Source organism: Prunus persica, chromosome G2 (assembly GCF_000346465.2).
Source record: "Prunus persica cultivar Lovell chromosome G2, Prunus_persica_NCBIv2, whole genome shotgun sequence".
In the NCBI taxonomy this organism is placed as follows: domain Eukaryota; kingdom Viridiplantae; phylum Streptophyta; class Magnoliopsida; order Rosales; family Rosaceae; genus Prunus; species Prunus persica.
In genome coordinates, this window is record NC_034010.1 from 3,414,659 (window position 1) to 3,435,749 (window position 21,091).

General features: G+C 37.0%; 2 protein-coding genes across 5 annotated transcripts; one reads left to right on the plus strand and one right to left on the minus strand.

The window, feature by feature from the left end:
* On the plus strand, positions 6,104-15,868 carry LOC18785988 (integrator complex subunit 9 homolog). Of its 4 annotated transcripts, none has more exons than XR_002270416.1 (13): positions 6,107-8,029; positions 8,155-8,553; positions 8,654-8,868; positions 9,402-9,731; positions 9,896-10,106; positions 10,345-10,437; positions 10,548-10,639; positions 13,155-13,272; positions 13,438-13,523; positions 14,180-14,231; positions 14,339-14,822; positions 14,967-15,235; positions 15,356-15,868. XR_002270416.1 is itself a non-coding variant. In XM_020558289.1 (13 exons), the coding sequence occupies exons 2-13, from the start codon at positions 8,021-8,023 to the stop codon at positions 15,080-15,082; spliced, it is 2,205 nt and encodes a 734-aa protein (XP_020413878.1). In that variant the 5' UTR covers positions 6,107-6,710; positions 6,818-8,020; the 3' UTR covers positions 15,083-15,868. The 4 variants fall into 4 exon arrangements, 3 of the variants coding, with proteins under 3 accessions (XP_020413880.1, XP_020413878.1, XP_020413879.1); XM_020558289.1 differs by having other exon boundaries at positions 6,107-6,710; positions 6,818-8,029; positions 14,967-15,868; XM_020558290.1 differs by having other exon boundaries at positions 6,107-6,710; positions 7,992-8,029; positions 14,967-15,868.
* LOC109947589 lies at positions 17,938-20,820 on the minus strand. Its single transcript, XM_020558105.1, has 2 exons — positions 20,467-20,820; positions 17,938-18,371 (listed from the first exon to the last, which is right to left on the minus strand). The coding sequence occupies exons 1-2, from the start codon at positions 20,594-20,596 to the stop codon at positions 18,109-18,111; spliced, it is 393 nt and encodes a 130-aa protein (XP_020413694.1). The 5' UTR covers positions 20,597-20,820; the 3' UTR covers positions 17,938-18,108.

Consider the following 21,091-nt stretch of genomic DNA (forward strand, 5'->3'; position numbering starts at 1 on the left):
TGTTGGTTTCTTGCTTGGTTTCATATATATGTTGTGTTCTTAATGGGTTTTGTGTTCTTGAAAATAAACTGAGCCACGACGAATTTTAAGGCATACGACGACGATTACACGACGGTTTTTTTAAACTACCGTCGTTGTATTACTTATACACGACGGTTTTTTCATAAACCGTCGTTTGTATTACTTATAATAGACGACGTCTGTTGAAAATCCGTCGTCTATATATGCCAAATACGTCTGTTTTTGTTTAAAACCCGTCGTCTCTGTTGTGTATTACTTGCGATTAGATCATTGTATAATCTGCTATAGTGATGGTCATTGCCTGTATTTTCACTTTATTATAGATAATAGGTTATAGTGTCGGAGATGGATAAGTCATGGATGCACTCGGATAGAAGATCGAAGGCATATGAATTTGGGGTGGAAGCATTTTTGAACTTTGCTGTAGAAAATCTTCTAACTACAACACATATCCGTTGTCCATGTGTTAAATGTGTTAATTTGAAGTTGTTTGGGGTTGGAATTATAAGGGATCACTTATACTTTAATGGAATTGACCAAAGCTATAAGAATTGGACATTTCACGGAGAACCTTGGGAAGCAACTACTAATGCTAGTAGAAATGTTGAAGAAGATGATGGCCATAGTAGGTACAGTTTTGTGTCTGAAGAAATTGATATGGATGATAATGATTTTGGTGATTTTGGTTCGGATCCGTATGAGTTTGCCAATGTGATTGGGGATGGAGATCAACCAGTGTACCCTGGTTGTAGAAAGTACACGAAGTTATCGGCATTAGTGAAGTTGTATAATTTGAAGGCAAAACATGGGATGAGTGATGTCTGTTTTACAGAATTATTGATACTTCAAGGCGATTTGCTTCCAGAAGGAAATACAATACCAACCTCCATGTATGAGGCTAAAAAGACTTTGTGTGCATTGGGGCTGAGTTATGAGAAAATGCACGCATGCCCCAATGATTGCATCTTGTATAGGAAGGAGTATGAGGATTCAACTAATTGTCCTACTTGTGGTATCTCAAGGTGGAAGGAAGGCAAAGATTCAATCTTGAAAAAGGGTGTGCCAGCGAAGGTGGTGTGGTATTTTCCCCCAATTCCAAGGTTTAAAAGGATGTTTCAATCACATGAGACAGCTAAGAGTTTGACTTGGTGGCATGCTGCTAGAAAATCAATTGACGGTCAGATGTCTCATCCGGCGGATTCCCCGTCTTGGAAACTTCTTGATGATAAATGGCCTGAGTTTGGTAATGAGCCGAGAAACTTGAGATTGGCTCTTTCATCTGATGGATTCAATCCCCACAGTTCTCTAAGTAGCAGATATAGTTGTTGGCCGGTTATCTTAGTTACATATAATCTCCCTCCATGGCTGTGCATGAAACGAAAGTTCATGATGTTAACCTTATTGATTTCCGGTCCTAAACAACCCGGAAATGATATAGACGTCTACTTGGAGCCTTTGATTGATGATTTAAAATCCTTGTGGGTTGGGATTAGAGGAGTGTATGATGCACATAATGGAGAATACTTTACACTCAGAGCTGCATTAATGTGGACAATTAATGATTTCCCCGCCTATGGAAACTTATCTGGTTGTGTTGTTAAAGGATATAAAGCTTGTCCAATATGCGGCGATGATACACCTAGTCACAGGTTGAAAAATGGCCACAAAATTTGTTACATTGGGCATAGAAAATGGTTACCAATCAATCATCCATATAGGAGGCAACGTGCAGCTTTTAATGGGAAACCTGAATATGGCATACCTCCAGAGCCATTAACCGGAGAAGAAGTGCTGCATATGGTTGAAAATGGTGACAGAGTTTGTTGGAAGAAGAAATCAATATTCTTTGATCTCGAGTATTGGAAATACCTTCCTGTGAGGCATGCCCTAGATGTTATGCACATTGAGAAGAATGTTTGCGATAGTATCATTGGTACATTGCTGGAGATCCCTGGAAAAAATAAAGATGGGATTGCTGCTCGATTAGATTTATTGAACATGGGGGTCAAAACTGATTTGCAACCCGAGTATGGAGAAAGACGTACTCGTTTGCCTCCTGGGCCTTGGAATTTGTCAAGAGCAGAGAAGAGAGAGGTTTGCAATTCTTTCTATGGTATGAAGGTCCCTGAAGGTTATTCTTCAAATATTAAAAATCTTGTATCTTTACAAGATTCAAGACTTCTTGGCCTTAAATCACATGATTGTCATACCTTAATGCAACAATTGCTCCCTGTGGCAATTCGTTCTGTTTTGGAGAAGCCTGCAAGGTATGCAATAACTCGTTTGTGCTTCTTCTTCAATGCTATATGTGCAAAGACTGTTGATGTTTCCAAGCTAGATAAGTTGGAAGAAGATGTAGTAGTTACTCTGTGTTTGCTTGAGAAGTACTTTCCCCCTTCATTCTTTGATATCATGGTTCATCTAGTAGTACATCTTGTCAGAGAAGTTCGTCTATGTGGGCCAGTATATTTTAGGTGGATGTATCCGTTTGAAAGATATATGAAAGTGCTGAAGGGGTATGTTCAGAATCGTACTCGTCCCGAAGGTTGCATTGCTGAGCGGTATATAGCTGAAGAAGCGGTAGAGTTTTGTACTCAGCATTTATCTGATGCTAGTACAGTTGGAGTGCCTTCAAGCCAAAAGATGGGACTTTCAAAGCCTTTATCAGGTTGCACAGTGAGCGTAGTTGATCAGGACCTGTTGAATCAAGCACATCTATATGTCTTGGAGAATACGGAGGAAGTCCTACCTTATATCGAGTACGTATGAGTTTTATTCTTTAAGTTTCCATTTAAAATTATTTCTTATGTTTATCTTATATATTTGGGACCGTAATGCTTGAATTTTTCGTGTCATGTAGGCAACATATGATCCACATCAAGACTGCTTATCCAAAATTTAGAAAGAGAACAAAGTGGCTGCAGGATAAGCACAATAGCACTTTCATTCAATGGCTACGCTTCAAGGTATATGTTGTTGAATAACATATTTCTCTTTTAATTTTCTTCTTATTTATATGTTAGATTGAATTAAGATATGATTAATTTGCAGGTTCAAAGTGAACTTGAGGAAGACAATCATGGCGTATCAGAAAATTTAAGGTGGCTAGTAGCTGGTCCAAACATGTCAGTGCCATTATATAGGAGCTATCTTATTAAAGGTATTAAATTCAATATCAAGGCACAAGATGATGTGCGGACAACTCAAAATAGTGGAGTTTATTTACTTGCACATACCATGCAAGTTGCTAGTGCCAAGGATAAAAACCCAATTCTCTCAAATATGGGTTTCTATGGTGTCATTCAAGAAATTTGGGACCTTGACTACCAAAAGTTTACAATCCCAGTCTTTAGGTGTGATTGGATAGATAGTTCTGGTCTTGTAGTCGACGAACTTGGATTTACCCTTGTAGATTTGAGTAAAATTGGACATAGGAATGACCAATTTGTTTTGGCTTCTCAAGTCAAACAAATATTTTTTGTTGACGACCCGATGCATCGTGGTTGGTCGGTAGTGTTATCAATGCCTAATAGAGAATATAATGATGTTATTGGTGATGAAGTATTAGGTGATGTGATAATTGAGTGTGAGCCATTTACTAGAGGGATGCCAAATGTTGACACATTTGATGAACTGGTAGGTGAGTTAGGCGGTCAAAATATTCGAGATGGGTGTGAAGATATATGGATTGAATGATGCTTATGTAATTGGCAGTGTATGACATTAATTTTGTAATATATTGTAATGTGATTTCTTCACTTTCTACGTTCAAATAAAACACGACGTTATTGTGAATCAGTTATTCAGCATATTTACCGACGTCTTAAAGCAACGTAACAATGAAGAACCACGACGCTATTGTGAAGCAATTATTCAGGATATCACGTCGGTGAAGGATTAAGAACCGCCATGTAATTCAAAATAACACGACTCAAATCCCATAATACCGACGTCTAAAAAACGAGATATATAATCTGAACGTTAAAAAATACGACGTCATCATACATTTTCCACGTCGCAAGTTCTTTTATAAACGAAGAGAAACGAAATGAATTCCGACGGAAATTCATTATAACCGCCGTCTAATAACAATTAAACGACGTTATTTGTAATACGGCTCCCATCATAATCTACGCCGTCTATATGTTCTGTAATACGGCTCTCATTTATTTGGAACCGACGTTGTTTAGAAGTTCAACGGCGTCTATATTATTAAGTGCGTCGTGAGTAATGAATACATATAAATACAACGTCGACTATATAAATGTATACGTCGTAAATAATGACACTGACAACTATTTCCACGTCATCTTTTGTAGAAAAATCGAAGTGGAAAATTTATTTCACGACGGTTTTTTGTAAATAAGAGACGTAGTAGATTTCAATAACGTCGTCTTCTCATGTATTTAAAGACGTCATATTTTTTCTTGTCGTGTAAATTATATTTAACGGCGTAGTATTTTAGTTGTAGTCGTTGTATGTATATCTTGCGGCCTTGTTCTTTTAATATGTGTCATATTTTTCCTTTTTAACGACGGTGATTTTTGTTGAGTTGGTCGTCTATTCTCATCCTCGACTTTTTAACACGTCTGTTTTTATTTTTTCCGACGTTGTTTTATTTAACAACGTCTAATATTTATCGTCGTTGTTTGTTTCTGAAAATAGGACGTATAAATTTTTTAATACGACTCTCATATATTTGTAACCGACGTTGTTTATTTTTTCAACGTCTACTCTATAAACACCGACGTCGTAAATAATGACACTGACAACTATTTCCACGTCATCTTTTATCGAAAAATCGAAGTGGAAAATTAATTTTACAACGATTGTTTTTATATATGCGACGTAGTAGGTATCAATAACGTCGTCTTCTAATGTATTTAAAGACGTCATATTTTTTATTGTCGTGAAAATGATATTTAACGTCCTCTTATTTTAATTTTCGTCGTTGTATGTCTATCTTGCGGCCTTGTTCTGTTAATATGTGTCATATTTTTCCTTTTTAACGACGGTTTGTTTAGAGAGTTGGTCGTCTATTCTCATCCTCGACTGCTTTTTTAGATCTTTTTGCAGTACAAAAGACGTCGTTTTGTATTTGTTGATGACGTTGTATATTTTAACAACGACGGTTATGTAGCGTCGTGGTTTATGAGGGAAAAGATGACGGTGGATTCCACGACCATTGAAAAACCCAATACACGACGGTGATTTACCGTCGTCTTTTTGCTTTTTTGTAGTAGTGAGAGGTCCTCTGAACTCAAAGGTTCCCTGACAGAAATCCAATTATTGTTATGGAAAATATCAAACATGACCAAGTGCTCAAACAAAGTATTGATCGTTAGTTTAGCAAAATAATAACATAATTATGAAAAGTGTTTTCCTGTATTGGACAAGAAGTTTACTAAAAAAACCAAAAATAAAAGAGAAAAAGACTTACTTAATTGCTTATGTTGCTGGAACTACTGTTATCACCGGGTATTAACAGTGGTCAGAGATATTAACAGTGATTGACGGTATTGACAGTATTAACAGTGGTCGGAGTAAGTAAGTATAATAAGTGAATAAGAGAAAGTATATTAACAAAGGGAGTTTTATTTATTGAAACTGAAGGAGGAAGTAATGAGATTTTTTCTTCTCTAGTATTGTACTTCTTTCTTCGGAGTTACAAACTATATACACCATTTTCATCGACTTCTACCATTGCTAAGGATGAGACGAAAAGTTGTTCTCTATCTGATACTCTCTCTCTCTCTCTCTCTCTCTCTCTCTCTCTCTCTCTCTCTCTCTCTGATACAAAACATTATATCTGGCATTGTCGCTTCGTAGTAATAACAGTCGGACATATGCAAAGTGACAAAGTCTTCACATGGCCTGCTTGCTTGAAAGACAAAATCTTCACATTCTGATGGCGGATGAAAGGGCTGTAGGACTTGCATGTCTCGAAAGCTAAAGATAATGGGCTCTTTCGTCATTTTGAAAAGTTTTTGGGTGTTTTTGAGAGCTGGCTGCTTATGTTGGGTTTTTTGCTAAATTTTGATTTATACTTTTGTTTTAATAATTAAAGCTAAAACAGAAAGAATATAAAAAACGTATATTAATTTTGAAAAAAAAACTGATTGGCGCGCATGTGAGAGTGTTAAGGTCTATTTTGCTCCAACCCTAATCTCCTCAAAACAAATCAACATCGTTAAAATTAAAACTTCCACTCTCTCTCCCCCTCTCTAACTTGTTATTGGAAAATTTAAATTCCAGTAGAAATCCAGGCTCCCTAAACCTAAAAATCTGATTCCTTTCCAATAGCACGAACATTCAGATTCCACCTCTATTCTGTTGTATTGCTTCTGCTTCCGCCATGAGAGCAGATTGACTAAAGCCCTCCCTGCCTTCAACAGCAAACCAGCATGGTTTCTGACCACCCAACCTGCCCCACCTTTTGATGTTGATGTTTCCCCAGACTCTATTTTTTTGACAAGTGCCTGTTGGTTCATTGGGGCAAAACGTCGAACATTTGGGGGGCAATGCTTGCCTAGACTTCCAGCAGTCCGGGGCTCAAGAAATTTGGCTCAGGCGGCGGTTTATGGCGTTGGGGGTCACTTGACCACCTTGCTTTGACGACTTGGCTGACTGCTTATTGCCGAAATATCCTAAGGACAGAGCAGAGCAGAATTGGGGGTTCTGATTCAAAAGTAATTTAACTTTGCCCTCATTCCTCCTTATTCTTTTGTTTCTTTTTCCTCTACTTTGCTTCAGCTATTGAATAATTAATACCCACTTCGATTTTTGATATCTTCAGGGTTAGCTTGAATAAGATTATAGTATTAATTCCTGGTTATGTTGAAGCATTGATTGTCGTAGCATTATAGGGTTCACTGGGATTTCCTATTTACTACTTAGTTCATTGGTTGATGAACTTCATAATTTACCCTCAGTGCTTTGACGGACCCAGGATCCGAACGTCGTAGGGTCATAGTGTAAATATTCCAAAGAAAATTTAAGAATGGGTTATTTTTCTTATCTATTTTTTCTCTTCCAAATTTTATTCATTTCTTGGACAAATATACTGTGAATGATTTCGATTGGTCATTTTTTTATGTATGTTTTTGAGTAATTTCAATTCGTAAAATTTCAAGCCAAAATTTTATTGTTTAGACTTTTTTGAATATTGGTTTTAGCACTGTTAGAAAAACAAGCCAAAATTTTATTGGGTCAGATATTTTGCCTGCACATCTAGTTCCAATCTGTTGGTTATTGCATTTTGTTCTAATTACAATGAAGAAAAACAAGTTTTTATTTTTTTTTTGTATTTTTTTTGTGTGTGTGTGTGTGGAGAAATTCTTAAGTGTTAAATAGTGGTGATAAAATCATGTTGTGGTCATCCTTAGATAAAATTACAAGTAAAGCTCAGCATTCATGGATTCTAATTTCTAAGCCAGTCATTGAAATTTGGGAGGAAGAAATAATAATAAATGGAACAAAGTTGATTGACTGATTCCAACAACAAAATAGGTTAAAAAAGATTAAAAAGAAAACGCACCAAGTAGGGAATGGAGGAGGGATACGGAAGGGTTTTTTATTTAAAAAATTTTCCTAGGCCAAAACGACGTCGTTTTGCCTAGGGTGTTTTAAAAAAAACATAAACGCGCTGCTTCTTCTTCCTCCTCTGCGCAGCTTCCTCCCTCTTCCTCTCAGGCAAAATATCAAGCACTTGGAAGGCAGTTCAAGGGGTCACACAGCCAGCTCAAGTGGACTTCCAAGCCTATTTCCATGGCTTCCATGGGGTCGTTTGACCCCAGTGACCCCACTGTGGGTCCGTCTATTTAGGTTTATAGTTTGAGACTATTTCCCAAAAGAAGAAAAAAAAGGTTTTCAAGTGAATGTGAATGAGGATCCTAGTTTAATATACAGCCTCAGCACCCAAGAGTTAAATCTCTTTTCTCTTCATGAATGATTAGAAGTTATTGTTGCAGGGGAAAGCTCCAGTGTTCGTGTGTTGCCAATGAAGTTTGTAAGTTTCTTTGTCAATATTTACATACATATGGATTATTCATATATAAATATTAAAAAAAAAATTGTGGGGATTATTTTTTGTACGTTATTTTTATGATTCTGTTTTTTGTTTTGTTTTTGCAGTCCTGCTTGAGCAAAGGTGGTGGTTACCATTTCCCACCATGTCACATACTCAACATATGTGGTTTTAGCATTTTATTGGATTGCCCATTAGACCTTTCAGCTCTTACAATCTTCTCCCCTATTCCTACTAGTTCAAAAGCTAGTTCCTTCGATGAAGAGAATCCCAGTTGCCCAAACCGTAGTGAGTCTTCAGATTTGGAGGAGCCTATGGTTCGGAAGAGACAAAAAGTCGAAAAGCCCCTGGATGCTGATGATTTAATTTATGCAGAGCCTTGGTACAAAACTGTCAAGAACTTGCACCTGTGGAATGTCTCTTTTATTGATGTGGTATTGATATCAAGTCCAACGGGTATGCTAGGATTACCATTTCTTACTCGAATGAAGGGTTTTTCTGCTAAGGTAAATACATTAAGGAATTAGTTGTTAACTTTGATTTCTGACGTTTCTGCCAAATTGAATCTGGTTTTAGTAGTTTTTTTTTGTGCTTAAAATGTGTCAGATATATGTGACTGAAGCAGCAGCAAGACTTGGACAGCTTATGATGGAGGATCTTGTTTCAATGCATCTGGAAATCAGGCAGTTTTTTGGACCTGAGGAGTCGTCTTTTCCCCAGTGGATGAAGTGGGAAGACCTTACGCTTCTTCCGTCTTCATTGAAAAATGTAGCTTTAGGCAAAGATGGGGGAGAACTGGGTGGTTGGCTTTCCTTGTACAGGTAAATTAATATTCCACCCAAATAGTTAATGTTGTTTGTTTCATGATTAGATTTTCTTGACCAAAAAAGAAGAAGATTTTCTTGGTGGAATATGCCAACTGCCAGAAAGTTGTATCTAATTAAAGAGTCTTGTTACGCATGCTGTTGCACTTGGACATGTTTCCTCTAGATAGATAACCTCTATATAAATTGATGATCTGGAATTGCTGTCATCATCAGCTTCTCCATTGGCAGGTGATGTAGAAGAAGCTAAATTTCTTTGACATTTTCCTAACTTTGAATCAATGAAATTTCCTTAGGGTGTTGGTCAAGGAAATGTTCTCTTGTCAGACAGTCTGACATGTTATGTTACTAGACTTCAGTCTGAGCTATTTTTCAGGTGGTTAGTAGGATGTGGTTCAAATTGACATATCTGGATGTAACACTGTCTGACTAATATACTTGGTTGTTTTTTACCCCTCATATTGTCTGAAATATCTATGTAGCAAGTTTCTCTATATGAGAATGTAATAGAGATTGCTTCTACTTCTCAGTGCAGCTGATGTGAAGGATTGCATGCAGAAGGTTCTGAGACTTAAATATGCAGAGGAAATCTGCTACAACAGCACATTGATCATAAAGGCATTCAGTTCGGGTTTAGAAATAGGCTCTTGTAATTGGACAATAAATGGTCCCAAGGGAGGCGTTGGCTTTATTTCAAGTTCCATCTTTGATTCTGCTCATGCAATGAATTTTGATTACAATGCTCTTCGAGGGAATGATATAATAATATATTCAGATTTCTCATTCTCGGATGGTACAGAAGATGTTGAGAGTGGCTATGATAACTCCATTCCAACTACTTGCAATCGGTCATCTCTCAGGTATTACGCTTACATAGCATTTGCCATCTTTATTTATTTATTTATGAGGTTTGATAAATTTTCCAGATTTGTTCTTTATTGGTATAAAGGTTTTAACTTTTCTAAGTCAATATCCTCAAAATGTGAAAATCAAAGCTTTAAACTATTGGAATTGATGCGTGCAGAAATTATGAAAATGATTGTCAAGAGTTGGCCAAGTCCTTACTTAATGTTGATGAGGGTTTGGAGGAAAGGGACAAGCTAGCTTTTATATGCTCCTGTGTCATTGATTCCGTAAAAGCTGGAGGTTCAGTCCTTATTCCCATTAGTCGACTTGGAATTGTTCTGCTGCTGTTAGAACAGATATCAACTTCACTAGATGTTTCAACTTTGAAGGTATCTATAATTTTTTTTTGTCTTTTGCTTACTTGCTTCAGTGTTTTAAGTCCTACCAGAAGTATCAAAATTAACTAATTGTATTTCTCTAGAAGATGATGCTTAACAGGAGTTCTATAAAATTTTAGAGGTTATTAGTTACATGCTGAGACATAATAGTCTTCAATACAGAAATGTGGCAAAGTGTTACTTTTATGGCATATAATGGAGCATATGTGGAATTCTCGTCTTGTTTCAGGTTCCTATGTATATTATTTCTTCTCTAGCTGAAGAATTCTTGGCTTTCTCCAACATCATACCTGAATGGCTATGCAAACAGCGGCAAGAAAAGGTAAAAATATTGAGCTTATTATTCATCACATTGTGCTTGGAGATTTCATTTAATTGTTAGAATTGCCAACTTAAGACATTGCAGTCACTCTTTTTTAATTGGTCTTGCAGCTTTTTTCTGGTGAGCCATTGTTTGCACATGCCAAGCTTGTAAATGAGAAGAAGCTTCACGTGTTTCCGGCAGTTCATTCACCTAAATTATTGTGAGTTCCACATTTGTCCTTATTTTAGAATATTTCTTCATGGTCACTGTTGTGGAGTCAATGTTCAGAACTTATATGTTAGGGGGTTACAGGAGTTACCATAGTTAAGGGTTTTCAATGACAATACATTAATGTTTTAGCTATTATGTTGTTATTAGCCTTTATTAGGATATAATGGGTTTTCCGTTTCATTATAACCACTAGGAAGATATCTTAATAGTTTGTGTATAAATATTGGTTGTAATATCTCAAATATTATAATTGAATATACAATTTTTACACATTGCCAACATTGAGAGTCGTTGGCGCTCCTCATTCCTCACCCTTAAGGGTGTTTGTTTATGTATAGTGCTTTTTCATCTCCTCTTCTCAAAGATGAATATGTTTTTTTTCTTTCCACCTTAGCTGTAGCCGCACTTTTCTTTTACCACTGCAACCTTTTCTTCTATTAACCAGTTATTTTTGTCTCCATCACGCCGTCTTCATTGCGGATTGTCTCCTCACTGGCCTTTATCTCTCTCTCATGTTGTGCTATCCTGCATTGTTGTTCTCTTGCACAGCCACTGCCTATCCCTCTTGAGCTTTTTGTTCTCATAAGCTCCCTTTTTTTGTCCACTTCTTTGTCTCATAAGCTTTTTGAACTTTTCCTTGCCCTCTTGGTTTCTCTCTTTCTCTTGAAATCTCTGTCCCCTTCTTTGTCTCTCGCGCCGTCTCTCTTGCCGAGCTGTCTCTCTTCCCTCTGCGAGCCTTGTCAATGCTCGCCGAGCCTTATCCTAGTATGCAATTGTGGTTTCTTTCTCTCATGTATTTCTGATGGTTTCTCTATTGTGGTTTCCATACTTTCCCCTTGTTTGTTGATGCTGCCTGTCATCGCTCACCGAGCTGTCTCTCTTTCCTCCGTGAGCCTCGTCAACGCTCGTCGAGCCTTCTCTGTCGTGCTACACTGCCGCAGCCACTGTTTCTTCCTCTGTGTTGTTGACTTGGTATCGGCCACTCAAGCCCTATCACTGTGTTGCTGCCTTGGTATTGGCCTCACGCTCTATCTATGCTCAACCTCTTTCTTTGATTTTACTGTTGGTCTCTGTCTTCTTCAATGCTCTCTTGCACTGCCTTTCTTCTTCTTTGTTACAAGGGTATTGTCTTCTTTTCTTTATAATTCTTTTATGTTATTGGGGTATTCTCTTCTCTTCTTTTCAATTGCGTTGTCTCTCTCCCTGTCATGGGTTGTCTCTGGCCTCTTGAGTTTCCTTTCCTTTTCATGGGTTGTCTCTTGCATCTTGTTCTCTCTCCCTCTCTTGACTACTTTCTCCTTTTGATGGGTGTTACCTTTTCTCCTCTCTTTTTTTCTCTCCTTTTTCCATTTTTATTTTGAAAGGATTTTAACTCTATGTGTTTTGCCCACACTCTCTTTCCCTTTCTCTGTCTCACTTGGTTTCCTCCTTTACTTCTTATTATTGTTTTTCGGGTCAATCATCCCTCTTTATTTTAATCTATATGGGCCTTTGTCCTCTTGTGATATTTTTTTTTTTATTACTTTGTTCCCCCGTGGTTTTCTTCCCCATCCCCATACCTTATTGTTTCCATGGTGCTTTGAAATTCAAACTTGCCCATGCTCTCGTTTTCTTTTCTCTGTGTCCCAAGTTGGTTTCACCTCCTATCCTCTACTGTTGTGCTGCATCCTCTCTTAACCCCTTTATTCCCTTCAAATATTCCTTCTTTTCTTTCTGCACCCATCCCTTTCTGCTTTCCATGTGATGAATTTTCTTTTGTTTCCATTCCTCATCTTTATTATATTCCTTCTTTTCACGTCTTATTTCCAAACTTGTCACCTCTCCAGCGTCAAGTTTGCGGGGGAGTGTTAGAGGGTTACGGGAGTTACCATAGTTAAGGGTCTTCAATGACAATACATTAGTGTTTTAGCTGTTATGTTGTTATTAGCCTTTATTAGGATATAATGGGTTTTCCGTTTCATTGTAACAACTAGGAAGATATCTTAATAGTTTGTGTATAAATATTGGTTGTAATATCTCAAATATTATAATTGAATATACAGTTTCTACATTATATACCTTAGCCTAAATGAGATTTGCATAGATTAATGGCTTTTGATTTGGCTGATTTTATCAAGTTTTGTGTCTATTAGCCAACTATCACTTTAATCTCACCTCTTTTGTGGACAAAGTTTGGGATGAAACTCAGTTATTTTTTTCGTTTTCATTAATAACCAAAAAATGGAAAGTTGGGGGCCTTGATTATATTATTATCTTTTCCTTTCTTCATTCCTAAGCCAAACATGGGGAAACTATCTGCTTCATATAGACCAAATGTTGTTGCTCACCTATTATGAGATTTGTCATGATTAAAGGTGGAAGGGGAAACGACAGGAAGCAGTGTATTTCCTGTCCTTCTGGGGTTATTAATCAGAAATCAATGTATGCCAAAAAAAGAAAAAAGAAAAGAAAAGTAAGAATACTTGTGAGTTGTGATAAAGATGCACAATTGACATTTGTGATAGAATGAATTGGCAGGAACCATGCATTGTTTTCTCTCCTCACTGGAGTCTACGGCTCGGTCCTGCTGTTCATTTGCTCCAGCGTTGGTCTGGGGATCAAAACTCTCTACTCATTCTTGAGGTGCTACTATATACTTTCACTGGCTGTTGAACTTCACATGTGTACATAAATAGTTCAAGGAAGTTCTCAGAAAAAAAAAAAAAAAAAAAAGGTTCAAGAAAGCATCTTTACCTTGTGTCTGGATGGAAACTATATATGCTTAAATTGTTACTGCTTGATTTGCAGAGTGGACCGGATGTTGATCTGGCTCTCTTGCCTTTCAAGCCAATGGAAATGAAGGTTCTTGAATGCTCATTTCTCTCTGGCATAAGGTAGGGTTTGTCTTCTTTTCTTGAAACTGACACAACATTTTGATTTATTCATATTATTGTAATGTGGCAATCTTAACAACAACCAAATACCATAATAAGCACCAACCCATGTGGATTACACTCCAAAGAACGTTTGAAAGTATAAATGCAAACCATAGGGATCAACCTCATGAAATTGTGAAATGATGGATGATTGGAGTGGAAACCACTGGTTTTAGTGAAGGTTTGCTGGGCGTATAGAGTTCTCTGACATGCTATGCTAATATCGTAAATGTATCGGCAGCCTTTGGTCTCGAAATGTGAGTAACGTGTGAAGTTGTGGCACTGACAGCTGTTTGCATGTTTGAAAATGAGTATTATTTTTCCAGTCAGAAGGCATATCAGTTATAATTTTTTGTTTTCATTTTAGAAGGGCTTTTGTGTACAAGTTATCTGCTTTGTAACTACTAACTTGTCTTGACACTTAGCAGGCAACTTTCTACCCAACAAAGAACACAAATTTCAACCAAAAAACAAGATTTAGCATGTAATTTTCTATTTAGGTTCTTAATATGTTAACTCCCCTTATCACTCTGTTGAACAACTCCTCCTTTGAAATGTTAAGCAACTTCTGAATTCATCTTAACTACTTCTATCGGGATATTTGCTTTTTGTAGGTTGCAGAATGTTGAACCGTTGCTGAAGATATTGCAACCAAAAGTTGTTCTGGTAGTTCCATTTTGTTCCCTTTGTATAATCAATTTTTATTCTTTCCTTGTTTATATATTAGATTTCATCTCTTTAATAAGTCCCCTGTTATTTTCTGCTCAAAATAGCTACCTAAAGATTTGAAGCAGATTAGCTCTTTGAAATCAAATTCATGCTCGACCTTTCACTACTGCGTTAATGAAACGTTACGTATACCAAGCTTGAAGGACAATTCAGAACTAGAGATTGCAACAGACTTAGCTTCCCAGTTTAATTGGAGGAACTTGAAACAAGAAAATATTAATATGACGAGGTTAAAGGGAGAGCTTTGTGTAGATCATGGCAGGCAACGGTTGTCCACTGGCAATCAAGAGTCCTCAGAGAGTAGACCGCTGGTACACTGGGGTTCAACTGATTTGGAGAAGCTTTTGGTTGTGTTATCAAACAGGGGCATCAAGGCAACGCTTGGGGATGCATTTGGTTCTGAATCAGAAAGTGCTTCTCTAGTACATGTCCATGATCCCAACCAAGCTCTTATAGAAGTCAGAACAACAAGCACTGTTATTAGTACTGCTGATGAAAGTTTGGCTTCCATTATTTTTGAAGCTATAGGTAGCGTTCTAGATGGCGTTTAGATGAAGAGAATTTCACTTGTTTCATGCAATTCTTATCGGCCATGTTTGGTGACTAGGATTGGACTGGCTACATGCATAGTTTACTGTATGTACTATGAGATATTGCTACTTTTCTTTGCAGAGGCGACAGTGAAGGCGGCCAGAAGGATTTCTACCTTACTACCTCTCTTTGCTTCAGCAGCTGGACAAAGGATTAGCTTCCATAAGTCCTTTCCTTTTTTCCAAAAATGTTTCTAATGCTTGCCGACAACAATTGGTCCAATTTTTGCAAATACAACATAAAGTTACTCTGGAAAGGCATCTTGGAATAAATAATATCCTGAAGTGGAAGGACTCTTTTAATACCTAAGATTTCCTGGACTGCTCAGAGGAAATTCTCTTCTTGGAAAGGTAACTTACTGCAGCTCCTATTGCAAATAGGGCCCCTATTTCCATCCTTTCCACAGATTTCCTCTAATATTGCTGGTAATTTGTCTTAATAATTTGTCTCGGTAATTTTTCTGGAGAAAGGATGGACATAGGGCCCCTCCTATTGCTTGGAAGGAAATCTGTTAACCTTGCAGCTCTTGCAAAATTGGGTTGGAATGTTCTTAATTGCCTCAAAAATGGTGAGTTCAACTTGTATGAAAAATTTATTTGTTTCATCACTCCTTTTTTGCTGCTCCTATTAAATCTGGACATTCTGCAACCTGGAAAGCAATTTCGGAGGCTAGAGATCTACTTTGTAATGGTAATGGTGAGCTTATCTCTTCCTGGACTCATATTTGAGTCCTTTTTCCTGTATTCCATCTCCTTGATGTCTCTCAGCAGAGTAATGTTGATTAGGACCTAAAGGTTTGTAATTTATTCAAGATGGTCTGTTGGAATGAGGAAGATCTTAGAAAAGTTGTGCTTTATCTTTTGGTCAAAAGAATATTGACTATTCAATTCCTGCAAGTTTTGTTGTTGGGTTGTAAGTTGGATTGCTTAGACAGAAATTCAACTTGCTGGAATGAAAGCTCAATGTCCCCTGTGAAAGCTCAATTTGATATTCGATTCAAGCCCTGTGAGTTTTTTATCAAGTATAAACCAAGTAACACCATCAGTTGTGAATTTACATAATTCAATCATGAAGACATGACTTAATGACAATCCAATTCCCATATCCAAAACTCTAATTCAGTCTCACTGGAAAGGTGCATGGGTTGAATTGTTTGGTGCCAATGAGCTTCTAAGATCTACAAAATATAAACATAAACATATTAAAACATTAGGCAATTATACATACATCATTAAATCACATAAAAACAGAAACTAATAATTGATTCAATCGATTCATAAAACTACATCTCTTGAATATTTGGCTTATACTTTAAAGAGGAGATTTCATTGGACTATAACCAATTTTGAGCAAAAATTAAGGCTTCCACAAACGTAGGAGTCAATGAAGCACGAAAGGAATTGAGTTCTTGACCACTCGTGCTAAAGTATGATTCCGAAACTACTGTTGATACCGGAATGGCAAGTACATCCTTTGCAATAAGTGACAATCCCGTATATTTAACCCCATTCAATTTTCACCATTTCAAAATATCAAAGTCGAGAACCATTTTTTCAATAAGATTGGTTCAACATCACTTTATTTAGATTCTTTTACCCAATTTTCCACCAATTGCATTCTTTTCCTTTCCCCTTAGTCAATGCTAGTGGTACTAGTATTAATATCTTCACTCGTAGCGCTAGATTCATGAGTGAGTGTTGGTTGTGAGATATTATACTCTTCATAGAGTTTTATTATAATTTCACCTCATTCTTCTTCTTAATAGCATTCTTCTTAATAGCATTCTGATCTTTCATATCGACTCTTCAAGAGAAATTCTAAGTTGCCCAACTTGACTCGAGGATCAAGCACAAGTGCTACCAACAAAAGTTGGTTCACTTTATCTATGTTACCCCAATACTTTTCAATTTTTCTCTTCATGCTTTGTGTCATATCATTCAATACCTTGGCTTGGAAGTGTGGGTTTCAATTTCCATCTTATAATCTCCATGGCCAAATCCTCAATTTCACCTTCCATTGCAATCAAGTCATGAAAGGTGGCGTGAGAAGCCGAATGTAAAGAAAGACTCGTCTTCAATGTGGCTTCATAAAACTCCTTTAGAAAGTTGACAAAATAAGAGCATTACTCCAATCTTCATCATTTTGTTAAACTTGGCAAATGGGTCATATTTGCTGTTTGTGTTAACATGCTTTTTTTAATGGGTTGATGTGATACAACCCTTTAAGTTAACAGGTGAAAAATAACCGACACGAACACAACCTATTACAATTTGAGAATGACACGACACGAAAAAAAAACACACACACGCACAAGCGCATGCAACCTCTCTCAACTTAAAAAATATACCTACGTGCCAATTGCCTACCCCAAATTTCTAAAAAATACCCAATTTCCAATTCTTCAACTTTGTTATGGTAGGTAGGACATTCTTTGTGCTCGCAATGTTTGTGGGGCTAGGTAGCAATGATGGTGAGACGAAGATGAGTGTTGGATTTGGGGAAGGAGCTGGAGATGGTTTTATTTTTAACATATTTTATTTTAAGTTTTTTATTGATTAAGTTGTATTAAAATTATAAAAATAACCCTCTTAACTGGTGAATACCAGCAAACGATAGCTTAACGGGTGGCTAACGAATCCACCTGTTTTCAACATGACCCGTTAAGCCTGATCCGAGTAATATTTCGTGCGAATTTGTTTCATGTTAATGGGTCGGGTTTATTCTATTAAATTAAAGAAAGAGACGAAACACACGTAATGTATAAGTAACACATTGTTTTTTAACTAAAAACCGAACAGTTGTAAATGGTTTCTTGGCTTAATTTTACCTGACTTACTCTTTTTTCTTCATCTCTTTACAAATTTCTTATATTAAATATAGAACCACTGCCCAGCATCTGGCAAACTAAGCTTCAAGTTGAATAGTTAGTTACTTGTGGTAAATTGTTGATCAAGTTTCTTATATAACGGGAACACTTCTCTTGTTCCCTGTAGACAAAGTAGGATGATGAACCATACAGACAAATATTCGAATAAGCTAGTTTCGACTGCAAAGTTTGATTCTTTTTGGTGCATAGTCATATAGTAATACAGTGCTTTGCAGCAAACTGGGAAAAGGAAACTAATACCTCCTCGAGTGACACGGTGAACCATACAAAATAGGATCAGGATCCGGGAACACACATTTTTGACACACATTATGACACACAATCTGTATCATTAGATTAAAGCACATTCAATGGTTTAGATTTAATGTAACAAAATATATCTAAATAACCAGCGATAAAAAAAAGAAGTCCAAACTGCCTTACAAAAACAGCATAGTAACAGCCCATTCTTTTCTCTTGCAAGGTTCTCACGAGATGGTGTTCAAAAACTTCATTCATACTACTAACTATTCCTACAGTAGACCACTTGTCATTGCCATTCACCCCAATGTCATCAACCTTGTAGCACATTGACATGTAAGAGCTTCTTCCGAGAGTTGCTGCACTTGTGCCAATTCAAGAATAATGAACACCAAAATATATATCCTTATTTCTTGTTCATATCTAGACAATCAAAATTGACAAAAACAAAGCAATAAATCCAAAGAAAACTAAGCTAAAGTAATTTTAGGGATGAAAAAATATGCAATTAATCCTTATTTCACTGCTGGGATTGCAAATTAAAATTTTCTTGCTGCACATAAAGACAAGAACAAGATTGGGTTGTTTCTTTGGTTCATGCACCTACATGTGCATTTGGGACAAAATACAATGTAAAAGAGGTTGTTGTGAACAGACAAAAAAAATAGGTCCAAACCCCATCAAAGTGTGAGAATGTGAAGGTAAAGAGTCCCACATTGGAAAGTTGAGAAACCTAGCAAAGGCTTATAAGGAGTTGGGCTACTCCCCCCATTGCCAATTAGTTTTGGGGTGGAATCTCAACTTCCTTCATGGTATCAGAGCAGGTTGCCCACGTGTGAAAGCCCAACGGCCACATGTGCTCCACGTCACCCAAAATGTGTTATCCACGTGTTAGGCTTGAAAATTCGCCACACGTGCCGGGCGTGTGAGAATGAGAATGTGAAGGTCAAGAGTCTCACATTGGAAAGTTGAGAAACTTAGCAAGGGCTTATAAGGAGTTGGGCTACTCCCCCATTGCCAATTGGTTTTGGGGTGAAACCTTAACTTCCTTCACAAAAAAGTCTCATAATCGACAAGTAATTGATCCATGGAGGCAGCTGCTGGGTTCTAAGTGCTAATTGGTGCAAAGAGTTCATTCAGAGCCCAATTGACTTGTCCATTGAAAATTCAATTGGGAAACAATTGGTTCAAGTTTTCAAATCCACAAATTCCAGATTAATGGGCTCAAATCCTAAAAACCCATTAATTCCCCAAATCCTAAATTAAAGCCTAACCACACAAATCTTCATCATCAAAAAATCATATTTGAACTATTTTGGTTTGATCCCGCCAAGGGTACATAGGTAGTCTAGCATCCCACTAGATGCAACCACAACCAAATTTGAATCCCCGGTTTATCCTAACACCAAATCTCCATTCAAACATCCACCACCATAAATCTCAAATAAATCCCAATGAACTACAAGTTGGCTTGATTCCCATAAAGGATATGTAGGCAACTTGGTTTTCATTCCAAGTGCAGCCACAAAACCAAACATATCCTACCCCCGCCCCCCAAAATTATTTTTATTTTTATAATTTTAATCAAAGGGTGTTTCTTTTATGATGTTCATCATAAAGGATTGTAATTAAGAGATATCACTATCTTAAATGGGTCGAACTAAATTAATAAAAGCCTTTATTTCCTTCAACAACTAGTCCTCGAGCAAAACAAAAATTAGAAACATAGAATAAATGAAAATTAACTAAGCCACTTTCATAGGGATCTTAATTGCATTTAGCGTATGCAACAAGCCTTTAAACTCCTAGGTTGCCCTAGTAGACGAGTTATAGTCTTGTGGGTTTATAGTGATGATACCCACAAACATCGAAATGCGAAGTTAAATGATCAAACTTAAAATTATTTCAAATGCCCAACCATCATAAAAAAGAATAACAAAGCAAGAAAAATTTGAATTTCAACTCATGGCAATTTTTAAAAGAGCAAACACATTTTCAAAACCAATCCCAACTTACAGTCGAAAACACTTATAACCATTTAGTAAAATTTTCATTTTTTTCCTTTGGTGTAATGTGGACCAACACACCTGCAGGGCAAAAATCAATTCCAATCATACTAACCTCATTATTTCAAGTATTGTCAAATTTCATTGCAAATAACAAACCAAGGCTTTTTTTTTTTCTTTTTTCTTTTTTAATAACTTGGTGACCATGCAATGTTCAGTTTCGTCCAAAAAAGAAAAAGAAAAAGAAGCTTTCTAATTAACCCATGTAATGAGTTTTAGGCCAACGACTCTCAAATATTGTCCTCAATGTTTCAAAATTAAATCCTAAAACATCTCCAATTTCTAAATCCTACTAAAAACTTAAATAAAACATTGTCCTAAATATTTCAACATTTAAAGTATGACGAATGCAAGAAATTAGATAGGGTGAGATAAAGAAACTTATTACCTGAAAATTGCTTTTCCAATTTCACTTTGAAATTATTCCAACCGTAAACACTAGGGTTTTTTATCGAGTTGGTCACAAGCCCGTCAGAAGCAACCTTAGCAGAAAGCCACTCTTCCAAAGTCTCTTCCATCGTTTGCACAAGTTATAATATATGGAAATTCCAAAAGAAAATAAGAACAGAAAACAATACTCAATGTTGATAGTTCATATCATCATTATGAACCGAGCCTATCGGAGAGCATCACGTGGCTACCAGAGACCAGGTCGTCATTATACTGACCCGAGCAGATCTGTCAATAAAAGGTACTCCTAGCCGAGCCCATCAGGAGATGCCGTGTGAACCAGTGGTCATGAACTCGCACACCGCCCCGACCACTGAGATACCTTGAGACCAGAGACGTGTATCTATATTCTGACACGACCAGACCCCTGTCGAGTCAATCACCACATGAGCTCGAGTGCCAGCCTGGCGATGGGAAAGGATCAGTTAATGCGCCTTACATCCAAAGCCATGTGTCGCTTATCTCCTTATTCCCTGATAAACAATCCGGCGATGGAAAGGGATCAATTAATGCGCCTCACATCCAAAGCCAAGTGTCGCTTTGCCACTTGATCCCTGTTAGAC